The 23,793-nt window shown below is 37.2% G+C and overlaps 1 protein-coding gene across 1 annotated transcript in view; it reads right to left on the bottom strand.

The window, feature by feature from the left end:
- The window catches only part of BRCA2 (BRCA2 DNA repair associated), a 60,019-nt gene that overhangs the window by 23,021 nt on the left and 13,205 nt on the right, over positions 1–23,793 (bottom strand). Inside the window, exons 8-16 of the mRNA XM_058670547.1 lie at positions 21,879–21,919; positions 21,232–21,334; positions 19,374–20,471; positions 13,342–18,231; positions 10,462–10,557; positions 5,617–5,686; positions 2,676–3,109; positions 1,990–2,171; positions 962–1,149 (exon numbers count right to left, since the gene is read on the bottom strand). Of these exons, the coding sequence (XP_058526530.1) occupies positions 962–1,149; positions 1,990–2,171; positions 2,676–3,109; positions 5,617–5,686; positions 10,462–10,557; positions 13,342–18,231; positions 19,374–20,471; positions 21,232–21,334; positions 21,879–21,919 (7,102 nt within the window). The remainder of the gene's footprint in view (positions 1–961; positions 1,150–1,989; positions 2,172–2,675; positions 3,110–5,616; positions 5,687–10,461; positions 10,558–13,341; positions 18,232–19,373; positions 20,472–21,231; positions 21,335–21,878; positions 21,920–23,793) is intronic.

The raw sequence follows: 23,793 nt of genomic DNA on the forward strand, positions 1-23,793 counted from the left end.
CTTCAACCTGGCCCATCCCTGGCTGCTGCAGCCATTGGGAGAATGAATCAGAGGATGGAAGATTGCCAATCTGTCTCTTGCCTTCCTCTGTAACTTTGACTTTCAAATAAATAAATGCATCTTAAGGAAAAAAAAAAAAGAATGCCATTCCTAGTCTTGATGAGTCTCTCAAAATGTTTCTTTTTCTTATTTTTCCATAATTCTACCTCCTCTTTCCACTGCTTTTAAAAAAAAAATCCTATTTTATTTATTTGAAAGAGAATTACACACACAGTAAGAGAGGTCTTCATTTGCTGCTTTACTTCCTATCAAGCAGCTAGCTGCAAAATCATTTTTTGGTCCATATTTAACTAATGAACTCCATATTTGCATGTCCAACTGCCTACCTAACCATTCTCCTAGGATGCCTTACTCTCCTGTCTCAAGCTTCTAATGTCCATAACCGAATAATCAATTTTTCTTCTATTTTTGGTCTTCTCATTTCTGGAAAAGTTAGTGCTAAGACAAATTTAAAAAACAAGAAATTCATTTATTTAACTTGAGTTAGAGAGAGAGAGGAAGAGAGATTTTTTTATTTGCTGGTTCACTTTTCAAATGGTTGCGACAGCCAGAGCTGGGTCTATCTGAGGCTAAGAGTCAGGAAATTTTTCCTGGGTCTCCCATTTGGGTGAGCCACTGTCCCGGGCCCAGTTTTCCCATTTCTTGTTAATCCATCCTTGACAGCAAAAATTCTAAATAAAAATTGTGTGGTTTCTAAATTGTTAATGTTATATTGGGATTTTCTAGTAATGTTTAGTATTACATTTAAGTTCTTAATTTTTAGTGTTTGTTTTATATTTACTAAAATATATAATGAAAGAACAGATTTCAAGTGTAAGGAAAGAGGGAAAGTAGGTAATTATGAAGGAGATAGAACGATGGTATACATAAAAGTTCACACAAAATCATTTGTATGAAGTACCTGTAAAATTCTTCTTTTCCAGCCTTTCCATCATTGGAGGGAACAAGCCATCCACCATCAGCCAAATGTATCCCCGTTCCAGCCTGTAAGTCTTCCTTACCAAAATAATCCTGAATGTGAAACTGAAAAGACTCCGCATTTCTGCTGTTGATTTTTATGCAGTGTTTAGAAACGCCATACATATACAGCTGTGCCAAATAAGTGACATAAAAACTTTTGGTAATGAAAAAGTCAAACAAAATAAAGTTTTCATAGAATAAAAATACAACAAATCAAAACAGAATCTGTCACATACTTTCCACTTAGACACTAAAATATTTACCATGAAGAAATATGACTTACAATAGAATTGTAATGCACTATAAAAGTGACTTAACCATTCAAGAATCTACCATAGTTTTTCCATTTTCCTGTATGTTTGCCTTCTGCTGAATCTGCAAAAGGAAGGCACTGTGGGCTTATAAAATAATCTAGTGCTTTCTGAAACCTTCCAATTTCAAAAATACAGGAGGGAAAAAACAAGGAAAAGCATATTTCAAGGAATATAACCTCAACAGTTCCAATTTCCACATAGGTTTTGCCTACTTTCAAGATGTTTCTTTTTACCCGGGTGTGTCTAAACCAGGTAGTATCTTCTCTTGCTTGGAAACCGTAGCTCTTGGTTCACCAGTTAGGTGATTTGGGGGCAGTTACTGAACATTATATGCTTCCATTGTTTTACTTGCAAAATAACGGACAAAATGATGATACCTTTTTCAGGGTAGTTGTGAGGACTAAGCAAGAAAAACAACAAATATCATCATCTATGACACAAAGTAATGTTCAAGCAAAACACAAGATAAACAGATATATAGGTAAGCCTGTATACACACATATTCTCACAGATGAGCTATATGAGGGAGTACAGATATGCTGCAGTATGCATATCCAACCCCTTTAGTAAAAGTAGGACTCCCAATGTAACTGTTAAAAATACCTTGACAACAGGATGCCATAAAAGCTACTATGTTCTATAGACGAAAGAATACCTGTTTATGAGAATATGCAGAGGGAATTTGGCCACCTACTGCTGTCTTCAGAGAGATTTTTGGCAGAGTGGATGTTTTAGTAAGATACAGACTGCCAGGCTGTGGAAAGATACGTTGCCTCTTTTTCTTTCTAATTCGCATATCTTGCATATCTCTGCCGTGCTGAAAACTTGCAATTAAATCTATTAAAGAACAAACAGACAGCATGAAATTGAATACAAATTTAATAGGCATAATCTCATATAAAATTAACTCTGATATGTCCCATATCAGTGCAGACTAAAAGGGACACTGTGCACTTTGAAGTCTTCAGGAATGAAAAAAGTCCCCATTTGTAAAGTTGTATAAAGAACAGAAATACTGTCGGGGGGTCATCAGGAGCAATGGGGAGTAACAGCAATATCTGACTTTTACCTCAGTCTTAGAAGAAAGCCAGTAGTAGCATGGTAAATAATATGTTAATAACAGTCCCAAACTGTGCATCTGATGACTTCTTGTAAACAAGTCTACAGGTAGTTAGGTTTAATATAAACCACTAGAATAAATTTAATGTAATCTAGAAAATCTTAAAAACCAGAAAAGGCTTTAAAATTATTAATCGCCATGAAAGGGCAAAAGCCCTCATGGCATTATTTAATGAGAAACATCTAATTAAAAGGCAAAAACATGTCACATAGACTTTATACCTAGAGGCTCTTCTTCACACTTTGTAAAGATAACAGTTGTTGCCTGATCGGAGCCGCTTTTGTTAAATTCATGAGTTTCGCCAGCACCAATCTGAGTTTCACTATCATCTGAGCCATGTTCACTTATGTTTTTCTGGTTTTGTTTATTTTCCTCCAAATGAATATCCATTCCAACACACTGTTCATCTTTTTGGAAATGTGATTTAACTTTAAAAGGTGGGATGAAGACTTTGGTTGGTTTGTCTGTAGCCACTGAATGCCTCATCTTTTCATTTGCTGTAGTAGGAACTTCAGAAAATGTTTGTTCTGAAATGGATGAGCTGCTGGAGGATTTTTTCAAATTCAAGTAATCATAAAACTGAGATTTAGTCAGAAATTCTTGTCCAGGTGCAGTGATATGTGGATTCTGTATTTCTTGACATTCTTTAGTTGTGCTACAATGGGGAGAAAATATTTATGTTTGATTATTTACCAGTAAACCATACATGTACATGTTTGGGAACATGTCTTTTATTGCAGACCATTAACTGCTACATGGCAACCCTATTTGCACCCACCATGGTTTCCATGATAAAAAAAAAAGTACTACACTTTCCAAGGCTGTAACTGTTTCTCACATACTGATTTCCAGTGTAGGTACAACCCAGTTCCCATAATGAAAGAGTTTGTTAAGAATGAACTCTCAGGATGCATTCTCTGCACTTCTATCACAGTCCTCCCCACCTAGCTCCCTTGTCAGGGAACTATCTACAAATCTCACCCATGATGGCGCACCTGTTCACCTGAACTCTGGATTCCATCTGATACCTGCTCCCTCCAGCAGCTGAACTGTTCCATTGTTACTCCACTTCTCTGTTGCACCTTTTCAAGGCATCCCTCTCATTTAGCCTGATCTCTGTCTCAGGCTTATGGTCACTGTTGTCTACTCTGCACGATCAACCTTTTTCGATAGGTGATATAAACTGGTTACTTTTACTGCCCCTATTTCTAGTTCAGTTGACTCTCACTTCTTCCACTACTGTATGGAAACTGTTCTCAACAAAGTTGCTAACAACCTGCTTGCCTATGACTATTTTGTATAATTGCTTCTGTAAACTCATTCTGTCCAACTTTCCTAACAGTTGTTCTAGTTTTTTCCTTCATAAAAAATATGTTTATTAGCCATGCAAATAAAAATGTCAAGGTAGTAGGATGAACGAATGTGTGGTATAGGGAACAGAGGTATTAATTTTGTTACTACTGGTAAACAGGTGGCATATAAAGTCAAGAGTACAGGTGAGATCACTGGAGAGGAAAGGCTGGGAGAGATCAGGGGTGAACAGTGGAGGATCAGGGGGGAGCTAGCACAGGAGAAACAACAGCAACACAAGAACAGCCTTACAGCAGCCAGTCAATAACACGTCAAGAAGGCAGGAATAATTAACCATGTCAATGCTACACACCGAGCATGAGGATGAAGTGTGCACAGGATGTAGCTGTGGGGAAAGACTAGCAGTCTTAAGAATTATTTTACTCATTTGAAACACAGAGCGAGAGGGGGAGGGAGAGAAAGAAGCTTAGGAATGAGTCATTCCCATTCACTGATTCATCCTCTGAATGGCCACATTGGCTAGGTGAGTGAGACTGAAGTCTCCCACCACATGGGTGGCAAGGACCCAAGTACTTGGTCCATCCTTGTTGCTCTCACAGGCATATCTGCAGGGAGTTATACTGGAAGCAAAGCAGCCAGGACTTGAAGCAGTACTCTTATGGAGAGAGCCTAACTGGCTCTACCACTAATGTTTGCCCTCATATTTTGGAAAAAAAAAAATTTAAGAGCTCTTTCTATAGCAATTTATTCTATCTTAAGGATGCAGTATCACTTCTTACTTGGGAATGATATTTTGTTTTTAAGTATTCTCCTTGGACAATTTTTTCCCCTGTAAGTTCTTTTGTTTTCGTTGGCTAGTCTTCCATGAGAATGTTCCTGCAGTGAACAGTGGTGACTCTTGATTATTCTCATCAAGCGAGGCACTAAACAGCTAACTGGTGTGTGCTGGCAGGTTTTGTCAACTGCTGGCTCTGCTTTCATGTGAGTACTTTCTAGGTCTTTCTTATAGCTCTTCCAGTATTCTGCCTAAAGAACTTGCCTGCCAGGATTTGAAAGCCTAGTGTGGAGAGGGGCTTGGGGGTCCCACTGCCTGGCACAGAATTCCACTGAAGCTGTTTCAGGTACTCTTCCCTCACCGTGCCAGGTGTCCTCTACCCTAGCCCTTCCCCATTTCAGACTGACTCCACTTCCTCTTCTCCAGAGAATAAGCTGGTTTTCTGGTAAGGGGTGATAACTGCAATCACGGAGATGATAGAGATGTTTATTAAACATAAATTCTGTTAACCTACCCATTTCAACCTTACCCTCAAAATTTTCCATTATTGCCTATCTGAAGCTTTTTCACGTTCCTTAGGGGAAACTGGGTGCTTCTCTGCTAGCTTTATGTCAAAGTTTAGTCTTCTCATCTTTGTTAAATCACTCTTATTTTGGCTTACAAGCTTTTGTTGCTTCTTCTGATTGCTGTCCTTGGGAATTAAATGTTAAAAATTTTTCGTGTGCAATTTTAGTAGGGTTGAAATAAGGCAGAGAAAAGTTATAGTCAGTATCTGCCACCTTTTTGTTAACTAACCTTGTGTATTCCTTTAATCCTTTTAAACCTCAGTACATCACTCAGAAAACTGTAATACATTCTGCTTGTTTATGAAACTGCCATGAAACTAAAATATGAACTAATTATATGAAGAGCACTATAAAGTACTACCAAAGTACAGAATTTAATCCTGATGGAGGTGTCAAAAAGGGTCATGTCATGTTGTTTAATGCAAATTAGCACCAAAAGCTTATACACTAATTAAAAACCTATAGTTTTCCGAAGTATTACAATGGAAGAAAAGTTTAAATTTGTCTTACCAAAAGGGTCCACAGGTAACTGGTTCTAAACAAACGTGATGCTTAAATAATCTTCTATCTTTTATAGCGCCTAGAAAAAGTTTAGTAAGACATTTTACTTTCATTTTCTTATATGTTGTGAATATTTACAGAAGATTTTTGAGACAATTACAGATATTAAAATTTTCAATACATAAAAAAAGATGCTTGGGCCCAGTGCCATGGCCTAGCAGCTAAAGTCCTCACCTTGAACATGCCAGAATCCCATATGGGCGCTGGTTCTAATCCCATCAGCTCCGCTTCCCATCCAGCTCCCTGCTTGTGCCCTGGGAAAGCAGTTAAACACAGCACAAAGCCTTGGGAGCCTGCATCCATTGGGAGACCCAGAAGAGCTCCTGGTCCTGGCTTTGGATTGGCTTAGCACAGGCTGTTGCGGTCACTTGGGGAGTGAATCATAGGACAGAAGATCTTTCTCTCTGTCTCTCCTCCTCTCTCTCTCTCTCTCTCTCTCTCTCTCTCTCTATATATATATATATATATATATATATATATATATATCTGACTTTGCAATAAAAATAAATCTTTTTTTTTAAAGATTTATTTATTTTTATTATAAAGTCGGATATACAGAGAGGAGGAGAGACAGAGAGGAAGATCTTCCGTCCTATGATTCACTCCCCAAGTGAGCCGCAATGGCCGGTTCTGCGCCGATCTGAAGCCGGGAACCAGGAACCTCTTCCGGGTCTCCCATGCGGGTGCAGGGTCCCAAAGCTTTGGGCCGTCCTCGACTGCCGCCGGGCCCAAAATAAATCTTTTAAAAAAAGATGCTTAGCAAATGATAAAAGAAACGATTGACAATTCAAAGACTATATATAAAAGAACTACAAACATATAAAAGAAATAAGGCATTATTCATTCTCATTATATAGTTGCATCCTTTAAATCTTCAATTATTCCCATTAATAGAAACATGGTTGAGTACTAGAATGTACTGATACAGCCAGCAACATGGACCAAGTACTGTATAATCATAAAAAACAATGAAGATGGTCTATATACTCCTTAATGAATATTAAGAAGTAATTTCCAGACATTCAGTTAACAAGAAACAAAACAAGATGCAAAATGGTGCAAACACTAGATCTTTCATGTAATACAGTTATAAAAATATACTCAATTATGGACTTATTTACATTTTTTAAAAGAAATTAGAAAAGGATAAGCAAATCCACCAAACTTGGCTACTCGTCGTGAGCAAGACGTGACGGAGGTAGTGAACAGTAATGAAGGAGACGGGTGGAATGCAGACTTTTCCCCAAGTATATCCTTCCATAATCTGAACAATGAAATGCTTTGTTTATTCAACTACAAAATTAACATGGAAAAGCAAACCCTAAAACTGAAAACAAATAGATCTAACCTAATGATTAAATTGGTAAACACAACAAGCTGAATAATTCTGAGCAACACTCTAAGAACTGCAGAATTCTTACATCCCCCTTGCATTTTACCGTTAACAGTTACTAATGTAAACTTGAACCTACTGTGTGTATGTTACATTACAGTAATTCTCACAGAGTGATGTCTGGAGTCCTGCTAGGGCTGACAGTGAGACGCTGTCTGTGCTCCCCAGCAGGGTGAGCTGCAGTGCTTGCCCCTCGTGCCTCCCACCTGACCACTGCAAGACTCAAGAAAATGGACCCAGATGATTCGGCTGTGTTCACTAACAGACGGAATCCTACTTTTATTTTAAAAATATTTATTTATTTTTACTGGAAAGTCAGATATACAGAGAGGAGGAGAGACAGAGAGGAGGATCTTCCGTCCGATGATTCACTCCCCAAGTGAGCACAATGGCTGGAGCTGAGCTGATCTGAAACCAGGAGCCAGGAGCTCTTCCGGTCTCCCACACGGATGCAGGGTCCCAAGGCTTTGGGCCGTCCTCAACTGCTTTCCCAGGCCACAAGCAGGGAGCTGGATGGAAAGCGGGGCTGCCGGGATTAGAACTAACACCCATATGGGATTCTGGCGCATGTAAGAGGATCTTAGCTGCAAAACTACTGCGCTAGCCCCAGGAATTCTACTTTTACTGAAAGAACAGCTAACAAACTACAGTTTTGCAGATAGGCGTTAAGTAGCATGTTCTCAAAAATGAATGAAATACAAGAAAAACAAGAGAACATTTTTTGTGCCAAGGACAAAAATCCAAGTTTTTAAATGAAAATTAGAATTTTTGGAAGCTAATACTATCCTGCATATGTGCTCCTACAGCAAGCATGCTAATACTGGCTCTGTCAACCTGAATGGCTTCTAGCATGCAGGTTTTTGATTAGATCACCAATGACCACAGCAAGGTGATTAATAGCATCTACTCAACGTGTGGGATTTAAATATTAATTGCTATAAATAAATAGTTGTAAAATAAACGCAACAGATGTAATATTAGATGTAAATGCTCTTTTAGGTCTTTAATAATATTTAGGAGTATTAGGGTCAGTGTTGTGCTGTGACGTCAACACTCCATAGGATCACTGGTTTGTGACCTGAGTATGCTACCTCTGCTCCAGGTCCTTGATAACTACCTGGAAAAGCAGTGCAAGGCAGCCCAAGTGTTTGGGGCCCTGCCTCCTACATGAGAGACCTGAATGAAGCTCCTGGCTCCTGGCTTCAGCCTGGCTCAGCCGTGGCCATTTCAGCTACCTGGGGAGTGAACCAGTACATGGAAGACCTCCCTCTCTTTTCCTCTCTCTTTAACTCTAACCTTAAAATACATATGTAAATCTTGAAAAGAATGATTGTTCAGAGTATAAAGAAGCTCTGACATTTAAAGAGTTCTAGAACGATGGCTGCAGGATTAAGCAAACAAGTAAATATCTTAATGTTATTACGGAAAAAGAATTTTCAGCATAAAAACCAAACAGTAATAGCAGCAGCAGCAACAATATGCCTATCACCCAAATCTTTTTCTAAAATCTATTAGTTACTGAAAGAATCCTTGGTAGGATGGCTAGTCTAGTACTGGAGGAGGAAAATCATAAGAACATCCTAGAAAATAAATAACTGTGCCAAAAAAAGAGAAGTACTCAAAGATCAATCAGCTGAGATCTATAAAGACAAAACACAAAAAATAAACCCAAGGGAAACAGTTTGAATAATAATTCCAAATATGGAATTATTTGACATGAAAATCAATGTTTTCTTTTTTGCAAAGGAGTATACTCTTTACATTTTATGTATACACTTCATCAATAAAAATCCATACATGTAATTTTACCCAACAGAGAAAGAAAATGATTTGCTATCATTAACAATAATTATTACACCACCTAACAGAAAACAGAAAAATAAGTTAAATGATATCACCCAGAAGCAAAATATTACAGTACAGGACCTTGGAACGATTTCCTCAGCCTTGGAGTGACAAAATCAGCAACATCTCAAAAATATCAAATCCCACACTGGGGATTCTAGAATGACTTCAAGTGGCCATCCCATGTCCTTCGTACTGATGCGGTTAGGCCATGGGAGCGGCCCTCTCCACTTCTCTCCCCGCTTCCCCCTGATACAGGAAGAAAAAAATTGGAAGCAGCTGTCCTATCCACTCTCCTCCATTCCTTGGCCCTCCCCACCCTGATCAGTGGTCCACTTTGAGTATACTTCCTTCTCAACTACATAAACAATATTAACTAATATCAAAAGTAAATTAATAGACAAAACAGCCAAGCAACACGATGTGACCCTTGGGCCAGAAAGGCAATTCTGGTTGGAGATGGGCCAACGGCAAAAGCAGAGATCAGCTTGAAACTCTGAAAGTGGATAAGGGTGGCAGACATGAGAAAATGTTGACATTTTTATGATAGAGCTTATATACAACTTATTAACAGGCTGGACACAGAATATGAGGAAATAGAGTAAAAGCTGCATGTTTTTGACTAACTGGCAGAACAGCACTGGTTGTTACTAGTGAAAGGAGAGACAACAGGAGGAGCAACTCTGCAGCACAGATGGAATCGGGCGTTCGACACCGGCTGCGGGAGTGTTGAGGCGCCTTTCAGCAATCCAGGGAGAGCTGCTTCAAGTGCGCGAGTGAACAAGCGCAGGGTTTTAAGAACAGGTAAGGCTGCAGACACAGCTTTGAGAGTCACTAAAGTTTAGGCAAAGAAACCTAAGGACATTGGGTCACATCTGCTCAGGTAGAGAAAAGAATGCTGATTTAAGGGGAGTGGGGGGACAGCGGCGGGGGGGGGGGGGAGTGTGTCAAGAAACTGGGTTCTAGAACCTAAGTCTTACATTATTATTATTATTATTAAAGATCTACTTATTTTTTATTGGAAAGTCAGATATACAGAGAGGAGGACACAGACAGGAAGATCTTCTGTCTGCTGATTCTCGCCTCAAGTGGCCGCAACAGCCAGAGCTGCACAGATCTGAAGCCAGGAGCCTGGAGCCTCTTTCGGGTCTCCCACATGGGTGCAGGGTCCCAAGGCTTTGGGACATCTCCGACTGCTTTCCCAGGCCACAAGCAGGGAGCTGGATGGAAAGCGGCACCCATATGGGATCCTGGCACATGCAAGGCTAGGACTTTAGCCACTAAGGTACCTTGCCAGGCCCTAAGCTTTAAATTATTACACTAACATTTTAAACTAAATTCTTACAGTGTATTTTCTTTAGAATAAAAGGTTATTTTATAATCCTCACATTTTACAATTATGGATCACACGAGTTACTATGAAAGCAAAGGTCATTTAACAAACAAGGCAAGATAAATTTTTTAACAATGAAATTACAGTATAAAAGCTTTTCTAATACATATACCCACATAATACTTATAGAGGAGAAAAAGTATTACTAAAATGCAGATTTTACCATCTGGAGTGCTTTTTGAAGGCTTTAATGATTTGTCTTCATTTTCTACTATTCTGTCAAATTCATTTAACAAGTTTCTTTTCATTGGAGGTTCTCCTAAAAGGAAATTTTAACATACATTTTAAAGCAAATTATATTAATTTTATAAAATCCTATACTCTATTAAAATTTACTATATATTAAAGAAGGAAATAGTCATTACAATTACAAATTTCTATTTTGGAAGAAAATTAACATTTTGTCATTAATTGTTTTAGCCCCTTGAAAATACCACTATTTAATGCACCTAAGAATAAAAATGCTGCCCAAACACAAGAAGGTACTTCCTAAACAATTAGTATTGAATGTTACTCTAAGTTTATTAGCTATGAGAAAAAAATAAAATTCCTTCAAATAAACTTGTGGGAGGGACATTAAATGCAATGAGGGCTTTACTGTATAGACCCCTGAATTAAGAATCACTTAGTGGGAAAAACAGGTTTTCAAATTATCAAATCTTCATATCAGTCAGACTTGTTACTCCAGCATCCTACAGAGGCCGTATGTGTAAGACTGAAGCTCATCAAGGTGCACACTACCTTGGCATGTTGAGTTGTGTGGTAACTAGCACATTGCTTTTGATACTTTGTTATAGGGAATGTTTTCTAGGATTTAACTGTAAGTAGAACCCTCTGTGTTTGGTTTCATCATGTTAGATCACGAGAAACTGCTTTGTTTAAAAAGGACTTGTGTTGATTTCTTATACACTCATATGCAACAGAAGCGAGGAATGGTAAATCACAAAGCTTTTGTAAACATTCAGAAGTCAGTTTATTTTCTGAGAATGCCAACCCACTTCTTGCACACACAAGTGCAGTGTGAGAGGCTGCAAATTTAGCCCTTGCTTTGCACAAAAAGTGTACGTATTTCAGGATCCCATACAAAAGAACAGCAAATAACTTAAGGTAAGTATTACAAACTTACTACTTTGCTCATAAAATAAACTTACATAGAAAGAGATATGGCTAACACTAGATAAAGTCAATCTGTATCTACCAGGATGACTTTCAGTGTTACAGGCACAAAGTGGCACAATGAGCTGCATTTATCTATGATATGAAGGTGTGGAGTAGATAACCTTTAAAAAAATTGACTTGAAAAGCAACGAGACACATCTTTTTCATTTACTGTTCATTTTAAAGGCCCACAATCACCAGAAATGGGCCAGATTAGATTCAGGAGGCAGTATTTCAATTCAGGTCTCCTGTTTGGATAGCAGAGTCAAGTTCGTGGGCCACAACCTGCTGCCCCGTGAGGTGCACAGCAGCAGAAAGCTAGAAACTGAAGTGAAACCTGGAACACACACAGGCACTTGGCAAGGGATGTGGTTATCGCATGTGAGATCTCAATTGCTGAGCCAAATGCCTGCCTCAACACAATGTTTGTAACAATATTCTACAAATCTTTTTGTTGTTGTTTTAAGATTTGCTTTAAGTATTTTTTTTTTTTTTAAATTGGAAAGTCAGATTTACAGAGGAGACAGAGAGGAAGACATTCTGTCTGCTGGTTCATTTCCCAGGTGGCCACAACAGCTGGAGCTGAGCTGAGCTGATATGAAGCTAGGAGACAGGAACTTTTTCCAGGTCTCTTACATGGCTGCAGGTTCCCACAGTGTGGGACCACCTTTCCCAGGCCACAAGCAGGCAGCTGGATGGGAAGTGGAACAGCAGGGATGTGAACCGGTGCTTACATGGGATCCCAGGGCATGCAAGGTGAGGATTTAACCACTAGCTTGTCTTTCAAAAAGAGCTGGTAAGGGGCTGGCATGATGGCTCAATTAACTAATCCCCCACCTTCAAACCCCAGTACCCCATAAGGTGCCATTTCATGTTGTGGCTGCTTCACTATTTTTTTGTGGTTGTTATTTATTTTTTTGCTTTTATTTATTGTTTTTATTTTTATTTTTGGCTGCTCCACTTCTGATCTAACTTCCTGCTTATGGCCTGGGAAAGCAGCAGAGGACGGCCCAAGCATTTTAGACTCTACACCAGTGTGGGAGACCCAGAAGAGTGCCTAGCTTTGAAGGAGCTCAGTTCTGGTCGTTGGGGGTCATTTGGGGAGTGAACCAGTTGGCAGAAGATCTTTGTGTCTCTCATTCTCTCTGTAAATTTGCTTTTCAGGTAAAAAAAATCTTCAAAAAAAGAGCTAGCAAATTAAGATAATTCACTGAAAGGAGTTTTGGCATTTACTTTAATCAACAGATTGAATTGTAAGATTATCCAGAGTGAGACATTAACAGAAACACACATATATCCAATTACCTAATAACTGAACTGAGCTGTTTGACATATAAGACAAGGTAGGATGGAGTCCCAAGGTTAAGATAAGACAGTAGTAGTTTTAAAAAATACTTCTTAGATGAAAAAAAGGAAGCAAGCTAACAAGTACTGAATGCTTTCTACCTGCTGTGTCAGGGTCCATGCTAGGTGCATAGATACACTATTCTATCTGTATAGTTACTCTGTGTGGAAGGTGTTACTTAGATGTTATGGATAAGAAATAAACTGAGGCTCACAGAAGCTACTTAGAAATCAACTTTTAAAGTTCATAAGAGTCAGATTCCACATCTCTGTTATATAGTAAGTGTTACAATTATTCAAAAACTAGTATAATACTGGTATGGTTATAACAAAAGAGATAGCTTTTCTGGAAAACTTCAAATTTAATTAAAGATGTGAGATCTTCAAAACATGAATATCTTGGTACATAGACTAGGAAGATATCAAAAGTCAAATCACATTCCCCCAAACTATACAAAAGCCTGAAAAATAAACTTGTCTTACAGCACTCTAATTACTAGTAAATAGAGATCAGTAAATTGAAAAGTAAAAAGTTACTCACCAACTGAGACAAACGCATCTCCTCTTCTTTTTCCCATTCTTGAATTAAAAAAACCCATTCCCTTGTTTTTTTGATATGAGTGCTTGCCAAAATCTGACACTTCAGAGTCTGTGAGCTCGCCATCTTCCATGAAGGCTTCGGCAATCTCTATTGCTTCCATTTCTGAATAATTTCCTGAGTAAGCAGAACAGATTTCTTTCTTTGTTCTCACAGGATCACTAGAAAAAGTTTCAGTTTTACCAGTTTCCATGTTCGTCCTTTTAGGTAAAGCCTGCTTTTCTCCCAAAAGACAGGTGTTTTCAGCAAGCGGTATTTTGTTTTTTAATAACAACTGCTTGTCTATCTTAAAGTGAGAGATACATGGAGAAACTTCCCTACAGTGATAATCTGAAGAACAACACTCATTATTACAGTCACTTGGTGATTCATTTTCTTTACTGCAGACACTTCCCCTTTTGGAGTTTACAGAGTGTTCTGGGGTTCTCTTAGTAACACAAGGAGGAGGGGTTACTTTCAATACACTCTGTCTGTATATAGGTGAATCCTGAAGAGAATGTTCAGCTCTGATGGAATCAAATTCCTCTAACATTCCCTTGACTTCCTGTAAGGCACTTTCTGAAACTGAAACGTGCTTTCCACTTGCTGTACTAAACCCAGAGACAGCAGATACATTGATCACATTATGTGGAACGTCCTTCTGGAACAGTGTGTTTTCTGGGCCATCTGTCACAGCACTTTCGTCTCCTGTGAACTGGTCTGAGCGTTCTTTACCTTTAAATGATACTTTGCTGAAGAGTTGTTCTGCACTACCTTCCGTTTCAGAAAACATCTGCTTTGCCTTTTGTAATGCAGCATCTGACACACGTACAGGCTTTCCATTTGCTGTGCTGAAAATCCCAGAGTTTGCAGAAAAGGCTGGCTTGGGAACCATCCCTTCATTAAAATTACATACATTCAAAGTTTTCATACTAACGCGACAAGGTGACAATTCAGAAACTTGACCCAATGCAGGCAGCCTTTGGTTATATTGTAACATCTGCTCATTTTGAAGGTCAGCAAAACCCTTATTCGAATACACACTTTGTCCATTGTTACTGACAGGGTTAGGAAAAATAACATCATCCTTTGGATTATCTGATGATTTAAAATAACCTGCCATAATTTTTGTTTGAGAAGAGTCTGATTTACTCCCAGTGTTTGGCTTGATCATTTTACTGCAGTCACTTGCAAATCTCTCTTTCACTTTTAGTATTGCTTCATGTGAAACACACACTGTCTTACCACTGGCTGTACTGAATGCGGGTGGCCCTACCTTAAAATCACGTCCGTGAGGCACAGCCGAGTTAGTGGCTCTCTCTTTATTTCCGCATGCTGCTGACTTAGTCACACATTTCAGATCACAGCCATCTTCTTTCATAGTTTCTGAGCACCTGTTTTCTTCTCTTACACTAGACATTACGTTCAAGAAACCACTGGTTGTTGGGTCAACATTCTTCACTGCTGGCTCATGACCAGAGTCAATTTTATCTTTTGAGAGGTATCCTGAATCATTATGTATGTTATCAGAATGACATGGAGAGTTGTGAGACACGTTATTATTTAAATAAACTGAATCTAGCTTTCCAGAGAGATGATGTTTGTCACTTTCAGTTACAGTACTATTTGAACTATTTTCACATGAAGGCTTTTCAATATAATTTTTAGGGTATTCCTTTACACATGTAACTTTGGCAGCATTTTTTTCTGACTGAACATCCAATTCTCCTTCTCTAAGCCCCTGTTTGGCTTCAAGTAGCAAAGCTTGATTCACAGAAGTTTTTCTACCGAGTTCTGTGTAAAACGCCAAAGCTGAATTTTCAATAGCTAAAGGAAGCTGATTTGTGTAATTAGGATTTCTTGCCATTTTGTTCTCTGCATTTCCAGGTTCTTGAGCTTTCGAAGAAATGGTTTTTGTTTTTAGACTTTCAGCTTGTTTGCATAAGTTATCACTTACCCAAGGTAGTGCCCTAGTGTCATCAGAATCACAGTGTTTCTCACTACAATCCAGATAATTCTGCATTTCTTTGCACTTTGGCATAGTTACCTCAACTGCTAATTCAAGTCCTTCTTCATGGTCTTCCTTAACCTGTAGAGTGTTTGCCCCTTGATGGGTAAGATTGATGATTTCACTATCTTGCTTTATTTCATCAAAAAGAGTTTTTACTTTGTCAAAAGATTCTTTTGCAATCTTCACTTTTTTACCACTAGCTGTGTGAAAACCCAACTGGGTAGGTTCTTTAATCTTTCCTCTTCTGCATTCTTGTTGCTGCTGGATAATCTGTGGTTGATTTTCAATACTAACTGGGATATTTTCTTTAAATTTTTTACCCATGTCTGTCTCCTCACGACCTGAAATACACATTTTGTTATTATTCATGTCAGAAAGTAGGCTGGAGTTCAAGCAATATGAAAAGGTAGATTCCTCTGCTTCCTTATCAGATAATGTTACAGCTTTATTTAACGAATCTTTGGAGACGCTGGTATTTTCTCCACCTGTAGTCTGAAAGGACACCTCAAAATTCTCCACAGCTTTTGCATTTTGCTCCAGCACAGTTAACTCTTCATCATTCAAAGTACCACTGTGAGAGGCTTCTTCAGCTTTCACAACTTCCAAACAAGTTAAATCTGACAAACTTTGTTTAAGCTGAGTGTTTTCTTCCTTCCTGAACTGGGTGTGCTGGTCAAGGCACGGCAAGTCATTTTCAGTGCTATGGATATAACCTCTATCATTTTTCCTTGAATCGTTGCCATCAAATTCTCCTAATATACAAGTATTCCCACTGGCATTAGTACATTTACTATCCTCCCTTTCTGTGCTGCTCCTGCGATTTTTAGCATTTTCTTCGGCAAAACTGTCAGAGGTCACTTCTGTATCATTTTGTAATATTACATGGTCTTCGTCTTTCTCATTTACATTTTGATCATTGTTATAATTTTTTGCTTTAATCCCTGAAACAGAACTAAGACATTTACTTGAAGGGAAGCATCCTGGATCCACTTCTGAAGTTTCCTGACTAACATTCTCAATGTCACTAAACAGTTTCATTGCTTTTTGCAGGGCTTCATTGGAAACATCCAGTCTTTTGCCAAGAGCAGAACGAAAGCCTCTAAATTCCACTTCATTTTTATCTGCTAACTCATTAGTGTACTTGTTGCAGCTGTTTTTCAATGAGCAACCAAAATTTTGTTGAATTCCAACTGCTTTTTCGAATTTCTTGTTGCCATCAATATGACTGCTAGATGAGGCATTAACTGTGCAACCAAGATGGGCGTCTTCATGTTCATCAGTTGTGGTATTTAAGATAGTCATTTGGATTCCGGGAACTTCTAACGTATTGCCCTCCATTATATGGCTAGGTTTTCTGAATTGTGTAAATTCAAACTGACTTCCTGATTCTTCCAATATAGCAGAAAGTTCCGTAATTTCCGCCTTTTGGCTAGGTGTCAAATTGTTAATATCGTCCCTTAGAGAGGACACCTGAGGGGCTCTGTGGTTATTCTCACAATCAGAATCAAACGCACTACTCTGCACATATGCAGAGATAGCAGTAACTGGCTGGGAATCAAACAGATCAGGATTAGTCAGTTTCTTCTGATTATCTGATGGCATTGCATTCATAATTTCAACACAGGCCAAGCTCATAGGATATTGTTCTTCAATATCTTTGAAGAGCATTTTGCTTTTTGTAATTTTATGTTCCGAGAGCTTTATTTCTTTATTAGAAGCTGTTCTGAAGCTACTTCCAAGACTGTGGTTTGAAATTGGATCAGAAAGTCCTGCCCATTTGTCCATGTCATTATTTCCATTTGATTTCATATATATATCTGAGGAGGTATCTGATTTTAAATCTTGACCTAGAGTCACTTTTAGATGATGCTTTACATGACTTTTGTTCTCTTCCGCAAGATCATGGACCATAAGTGACAAGTCAAAATCTTTTGTAGTTGATGCGTGAGCTACCTGTTTGTCACTTATGCCTTCACATACTACCACATTAGAGGTCTGGAGAAGGGAGTCTTTCACAGGACTGAGGGCAGCTTCATAAAGTTCCCTGCTACTTTCCCAAACAAGACTATTTCTCTCATTAGTTACATGAAAGACAAAACTATTCTCATTGTCCAGGAAAGATTCTTCAGCCTTTGGATTGGCAGCAATTTCTGAAATTAAAGTGGTTTCTTCTTGGTCTTTCCGGATTACTGTTAGATCTGTAATGTTGTTGCACTGAAGTTTGATGGAAGGAGACGTTTTTGTTACCTGTTTTTCAGGTGGCATCAGTTCAGCTTTTACAAAATTTTCGCTTAAAACCTGTATTTCTTGATTTGTCCCTATGGGATTATTTTTGGCTAATTCAGTATCAGTTTCACAATTCTTGTATTTTGGTTTCTCTGACATTTTGTATGCTTCTTCTTTTCCAGAAATTCCCACTGGGTTTGGTGGAAGATCCTTATTACTCTGAGTTAAAATCCAAGTGGTAGCATTAACACAGTCATCCAAAAAACTGTCTTGGGATTGCAAGCGAGTATTATCATACTCTTCCTGTAATTGCTGCATTGCAGGGTGACATTCTGAAGTCATCTTTGCATTTATACTGGAAACTTTTTGGCTTTTGGGATCATCTTCCTGCAGGCGTGATAGACTATTACTTTCAGGGGTCAAAAATGATGGCAGTTGTTCCTTATTAATCTTTGCTTCCTTATAATAAAGATCTTGAGATATTATTGTATTATTGGGATTACTCTCATCGCTGGAACATTTCCTCAGTGTTGCCTCAAAGGAATTGGTTAAAGACAAAGCTTTTCCTTTGCAGTCATCCCGTGAGCAGTTTCTTTTGACAGAAGAATGCAATAAACCTAAGCACAGAAACACAAAGTGACACAAGTTAAATTACAATCATTCAATAAACACTAGCCACTAAATTAAAAAGAGGTTGCTAAAACATTCAAAGATATGAATTTTGTGTTCGAAACAAATGATTCTAAGTATTTTGTTATTACATTTTATTGATAAATAGTATCTAAATATTTTCTATAATACTTACCAACTCAATTAAAATTTCTATCTAGCTAAAGGAAGTTGTCAGCTATCACCAATAAAATTCGAAGTTACCTTCATTGAAAAATAAAAGCAAAAAAATTCACTGCTGTAGCAGAATACAGAAAAGCAACTCAGAGAAATTAGAGAAGAACCAATTCTTATACTTTTTATGTCAGAAAAAATGCAATTTTTAAAAACAAGGCCAATATATGAAGAACTAGAAAGTTGACTTAATTTCAGTTACAAAGGCCAAAGAATTAAACTGCTTTGTATAGTTAATTTTTTGACACTTGGAATTTCCCATTAATAAGGTGAAGTTCTCAATCTCACTTTATCTCTTTAGTTGTTAGCTTTATAGTACCAAATTTCAATTCTGTGAGTACTTCAATAATATAATACTTCAATGCCATCACAAGTGGTATTTGTTCAATTTAAGTTTTTATAGGTGTACTATGTATAGAAAAATAAAACATGGCTTTATTTTGTTATATACACTATCAAACATATATCTTTAAGAAATTTGGCACAAATCTCAAATACCTCCTTCTACTTCAACCCAACAAAGCCATACTATTCACTGAGACTATGTTAGCAAACTAAATCATTTATTCTAGGATCGGTGTACATTAAATTTAACTAGCAATGAATTATTTTAACCTAAAACCTTTTATATGTTTTAGAACATACATAGTGAATCGCATCACTTACTTAGTTGTTCAATTTGTATGTAATGGTTAGAATCAAAGCAGAAATTAAATAGACAAGTTCTTAGTGATGAAACAAAAGCTCTCAAGTTATGAGTATATGATGCAAATTGATCCAACAGATGTGAATGAAATTAAACAGAATGGAAGGAGATGGCATATTTGTTTTAAACAAATTAAACTCAAGTATTCAAGTACGAACACCCATCACCATTCACAGAACTGTTTGTAGTATTTGCAAAGAAAAGGAGTACCTGAGTCAGCATTAGCAAATGCAAGCGGTGCATCTAAAGCATTTGCTTCAAATTGCGCTGAACAGTTTGTTAGTTCTACATTTTGGTCTTTCTGTATTCTTCTTCCTTGATAAGATTCATTCTTTACGGCATAAATGAATTTTTTGGTTTTCTTCTTCAAAGTGGATATTAAACTTGAATTCTTTGAATTAGCAGAAGAAAGCATGACAGCGGCTGGACTGCTTCCACTGGCAGCCAAACTCTGGCACAAAGACTTCTCTTTCTGTGAGTAAGAAGTATGCATTTCCATTCCTCTTTCAGAGATTTCTGTTTTTTCTTTAAAATCTGAATTAGTCACGTCACTTGAAAAAAAAGTATCAAAAGTCTCCTCAGGTGATTCTGTGATCTTGAATATAGACTTTTTGATACCCTGAAATGGAGAAACTACTGAACAAATTTGAGATATCACAGGCTTTACTTCCAGAAGAGAATCGGGAGATCCAAGATGCTGTGCTTCATTGCCGTTATGGACAACTGGTTCCTCATTTAATGTCGTCTCTAATTTTGGTAGATCAGAAGTAGGTGGCGAAGAATCTTGAGGAGTAATGCGGCTGTTACATGCTTTCTCTGTGTCCATTGGGTCTTCTTCTAAACCACTCTGGTCCCAAGAAGAAACATGCGCTAAGGGTATTTTCTCCATCTTGAGTTCCTTAAGATTAGAGAGACTCAGCTGAGACGATTCAGATGGTAAAAATGCTTTGGTGATTTCATCATTTCCACTCTCTGAAGGCTCCTGATTGGTTACATTTGAATCTAATGGATCACAATTCTTTGTTTCCATCTCACATGGAAATGAATGTTTATCTCCCTTTGTTTGTTTTTCAGCTTCATCACATTTGTCAGTTTCTTTTTCACTAAAAATTTCTTCCCTAGTCTTTTCACTTTTTAGTTTTTGTACACTTCCCATTTTATGCTGAGAGAAACAAAAACTGTCCTCTTCCAAAACATCTGTAACTGCTTCACACACTTCATCATCTAGAACACTTGGTATCAATTTTTCAAAGTGATCTTCATAACTATTTACTTCACCAAATGAATTTCCTAGTATTTTCCTCAATCCTGTTAAAATTTAAAATAGAAGTCCATTAATATCACCTGATAACACAACCAAATAATTGATATCAATTTCACCTTCTCAGAAAAAGAATATATAACTCAGCATTTAAAGGGTTATTCTGAGCACTAATGTTTTTAAGTTAGTCACTCTTATTTGTCTGGTAAGGCCTGATCTCGGTGTACATAAAGCTTTTTATCCAAATTCCAATCCTTATTAATCTTTTCTTCACCATCTTTACACAATTAAAACTATCCATAATTTACTAACTAAACATTAATTTAATATGCCAAGACATATCAATCAGATGTACAAATTCACTTTTGTAGCCATGCAAAAACTAAGGATAAAATATGATTTTACATATGTATATATGTGTGTGTGTATTCATGGACTTCATTATACATGAACAGATATTGAATCCTATGTATTTGTACAGACATACATATTCTAAGAAAATTACAATATTCCAGTGATCAGACTAGGTAATTTGCAGGGTATTTACAACCACATTTAATTTCCAGGTGGAAAAACAGTATTTCATGTATTGTTAACTATGTCTTACTTTTATGTCTAAGTTGAGAGATACATGTCACCGTTAACTAGTTCTGTCTAGTATGATGTGTAAATAAAGTCATTTAAATCAAGTTAGTTTCTAACCTAAACGCATTACTCAACAGTCAATTAAAGTAAGGTGCTTTCTCTTCAAGATAAGCAATACTTTTGATTATCAATTCAAAACAGTAGTTCAACAGACGGCCTTACTTTGGCTTCTAGCTGGAGTTTTATTTTCATTTTCTGTCACAGAAAGGATGAGTCTCTCATTTTTCTTCAATTTCTCATCATTAGAAAAATGGTTTTTAGAAATCTAAAAAAAGATTTATAGTTAAGAATCATTAGTATAAACACTCTTCAATACACATATATATCCAGTTTATTCTTTTTTAAAAAAATTCTCCCATAATTATTGGAGAGACACACAGAGTTTCCATTCACGGGCTCATTCCACAAATGTTCACAACAGCTGGGCCAAAGTCAGGAACTGAAACTCAACCCAACCCTCCTTTGTGGGTGGCAAAAGTAACAAGCACTTGGGCCACACTACTCAAAGGGCGTGCATCAGCAGGACGCTGGAGCTGGGAATGAGCCCACACATCTGAGCGCTATGTGAAGTCTTACACCAGGATTCAACTGCTGGGCTAAATACCTGCCAACATATACAACTCATTTTTAAAGAGGTGGCAGTTTTTCACAGGAAATGAATGAAAATCACTTACACTGCACGGTCTAAATATTTTATCGCAGGCTTAAATAAATTGTAAACTAGGGAATAAATATGCTAGAAGAGCAATTTGACACATTCTAAAATTACAAGTTGTTTCAAGTGTAATCAATGTGTCATATTTACTTACAGCAGTACTATCAGCAGTTTCAGATGCTTCTTCATCTCTGACTGTAAGACAAAAATTCAATTTACCAGTACTGTATTACATATCATACACTAAAACTGATGCAAAAAATTATAAATTTTGTAGCCAGAATCAAAATGCATATGAACCATTTCATTAAATGACAGACTTGAGCTGAACCAATGATAATCATCTGAAAGGTAAAGCAACGTAATGAGTAAGTTATACATTCACTTCCCTATCATTCACAATAAAGTAAGAAACTATGCGGTTTGATGACTCTGCCTGATTGGCAATATTGTATACAATGACTTGGAAAATTAGGTCAGTTGCAAGGTCATGACATCAAAGCTAAACTAAAGCCTGCAGACTTTTCTTTAGCCTGTAGCATTTTTTTTTTTAAAGATTTTATTATTATTGGAAAGCCGGATATACAGAGAGGAGGAGAGACAGAGAGGAAGATCTTCCATCCGATGATTCACTCCCCAAGTGAGCCGCAACGGGCCAGTGCTGCACTGATCCGATGCCAGGACCAGGAACCTCTTCCGTGGGTGCAGGGTCCCAAAGCTTTGGGCCGTCCTCGACTGCTTGGTTTCCCAGGCCACAAGCAGGGAGCTGGATGGGAAGTGGAGCTGCCGGGATTAGAACCGGTGCCCATATGGGATCCCAGGGCTTTCAAGGCGAGGACTTTAGCCACTAGGCCACGCTGTCGGGCCCTAGCCTGTAGCATTTCCTTAGACAATATGGTCTCAAAGCATATTTTGACACTTCTTACTTTTCATAATACTTTCTATTATTTCATATAAGCACAAAGTTAAATTAAAGCAAAGAAGAATCAAAATACACTATTAGTTTGCTAGGATAAACAGTATTTTAAAAAAACTCTAATTTGGGTATAAATTTGAACTTGAGCTTTAAGTCCAATTTAAAAACACATACTTTATAATTTCTGTAGATATATAAATATGTACATGTTAGTTTCAAAACAAACTTTAGTTTCAAAAAACAAACTTTATTGTAAGTAGGAACATACAAAACTTTATTCTATGTAGGCACCTCATTAAATTTGAATTTCAGATAAACAATGAATACTTTAGTACAGTATTTGAAATTCTAATTTATAGATGCACTATTGCTTTACTTGCTGAATCTGATAACCCTAAATACGTGACACACTGACTTCTGTTTCTTTCATTTTCAAAAAAGCAAATATAATTCCCAAAATAAATTTCACAACTATTAAAGTATTCTGATCTACAGTCTGAAAAACAGTGATGAAGCCCTGTATCTTACACAAACAAAAGGACATTGTTGTCAGTGAATGCTTACTTTTTTCTCTCCATTATCATCTAATTTTCATTCCTCATCTCTATGTTGTGATGTGACTGTTTAGATAAATTTCCAGATACTTGCTCATTTACTTACAGATATCCCTCTAAACTTACGTTTATTATAATAATTTCATAAAACTAAAAAGAATGATCACAACTTCTTAAGCACTAAGGCATGATTAGCCAATTCTCAGCTATTGAGAGATTTAAATTATTTCACAACAGGTAAAACATTTAAAATATATTTATTTACTTAAAGATTTGCTGGATACAAACTACCTGTCAAGGAATCACATAGTCCAACAAATAAGCAAAGAAAATATCTAGATTATCAAATGGACATAGAATTGTAACTGTGAAATTTAAGACCCTACTTCAGTACTACTGGCAAAGTTAATTCTGTACAAGAAATTTAAGCAGAAAGGCAAAAAATGTATTTAATCCTACTTTCAATACCTAAAATATAAGTATTGGTAAGATATTCAAATTACACCAAATAATGACTTCAAAATGCTTGTGTACATAGTTCAACGAGCATTTGTAAAACCATACTAGATTAATGACACAAACATGAAAACAAAATTCTG

This window comes from Ochotona princeps, chromosome 12, assembly GCF_030435755.1.
Source record: "Ochotona princeps isolate mOchPri1 chromosome 12, mOchPri1.hap1, whole genome shotgun sequence".
Classification (NCBI taxonomy): Eukaryota; Metazoa; Chordata; class Mammalia; order Lagomorpha; family Ochotonidae; genus Ochotona; species Ochotona princeps.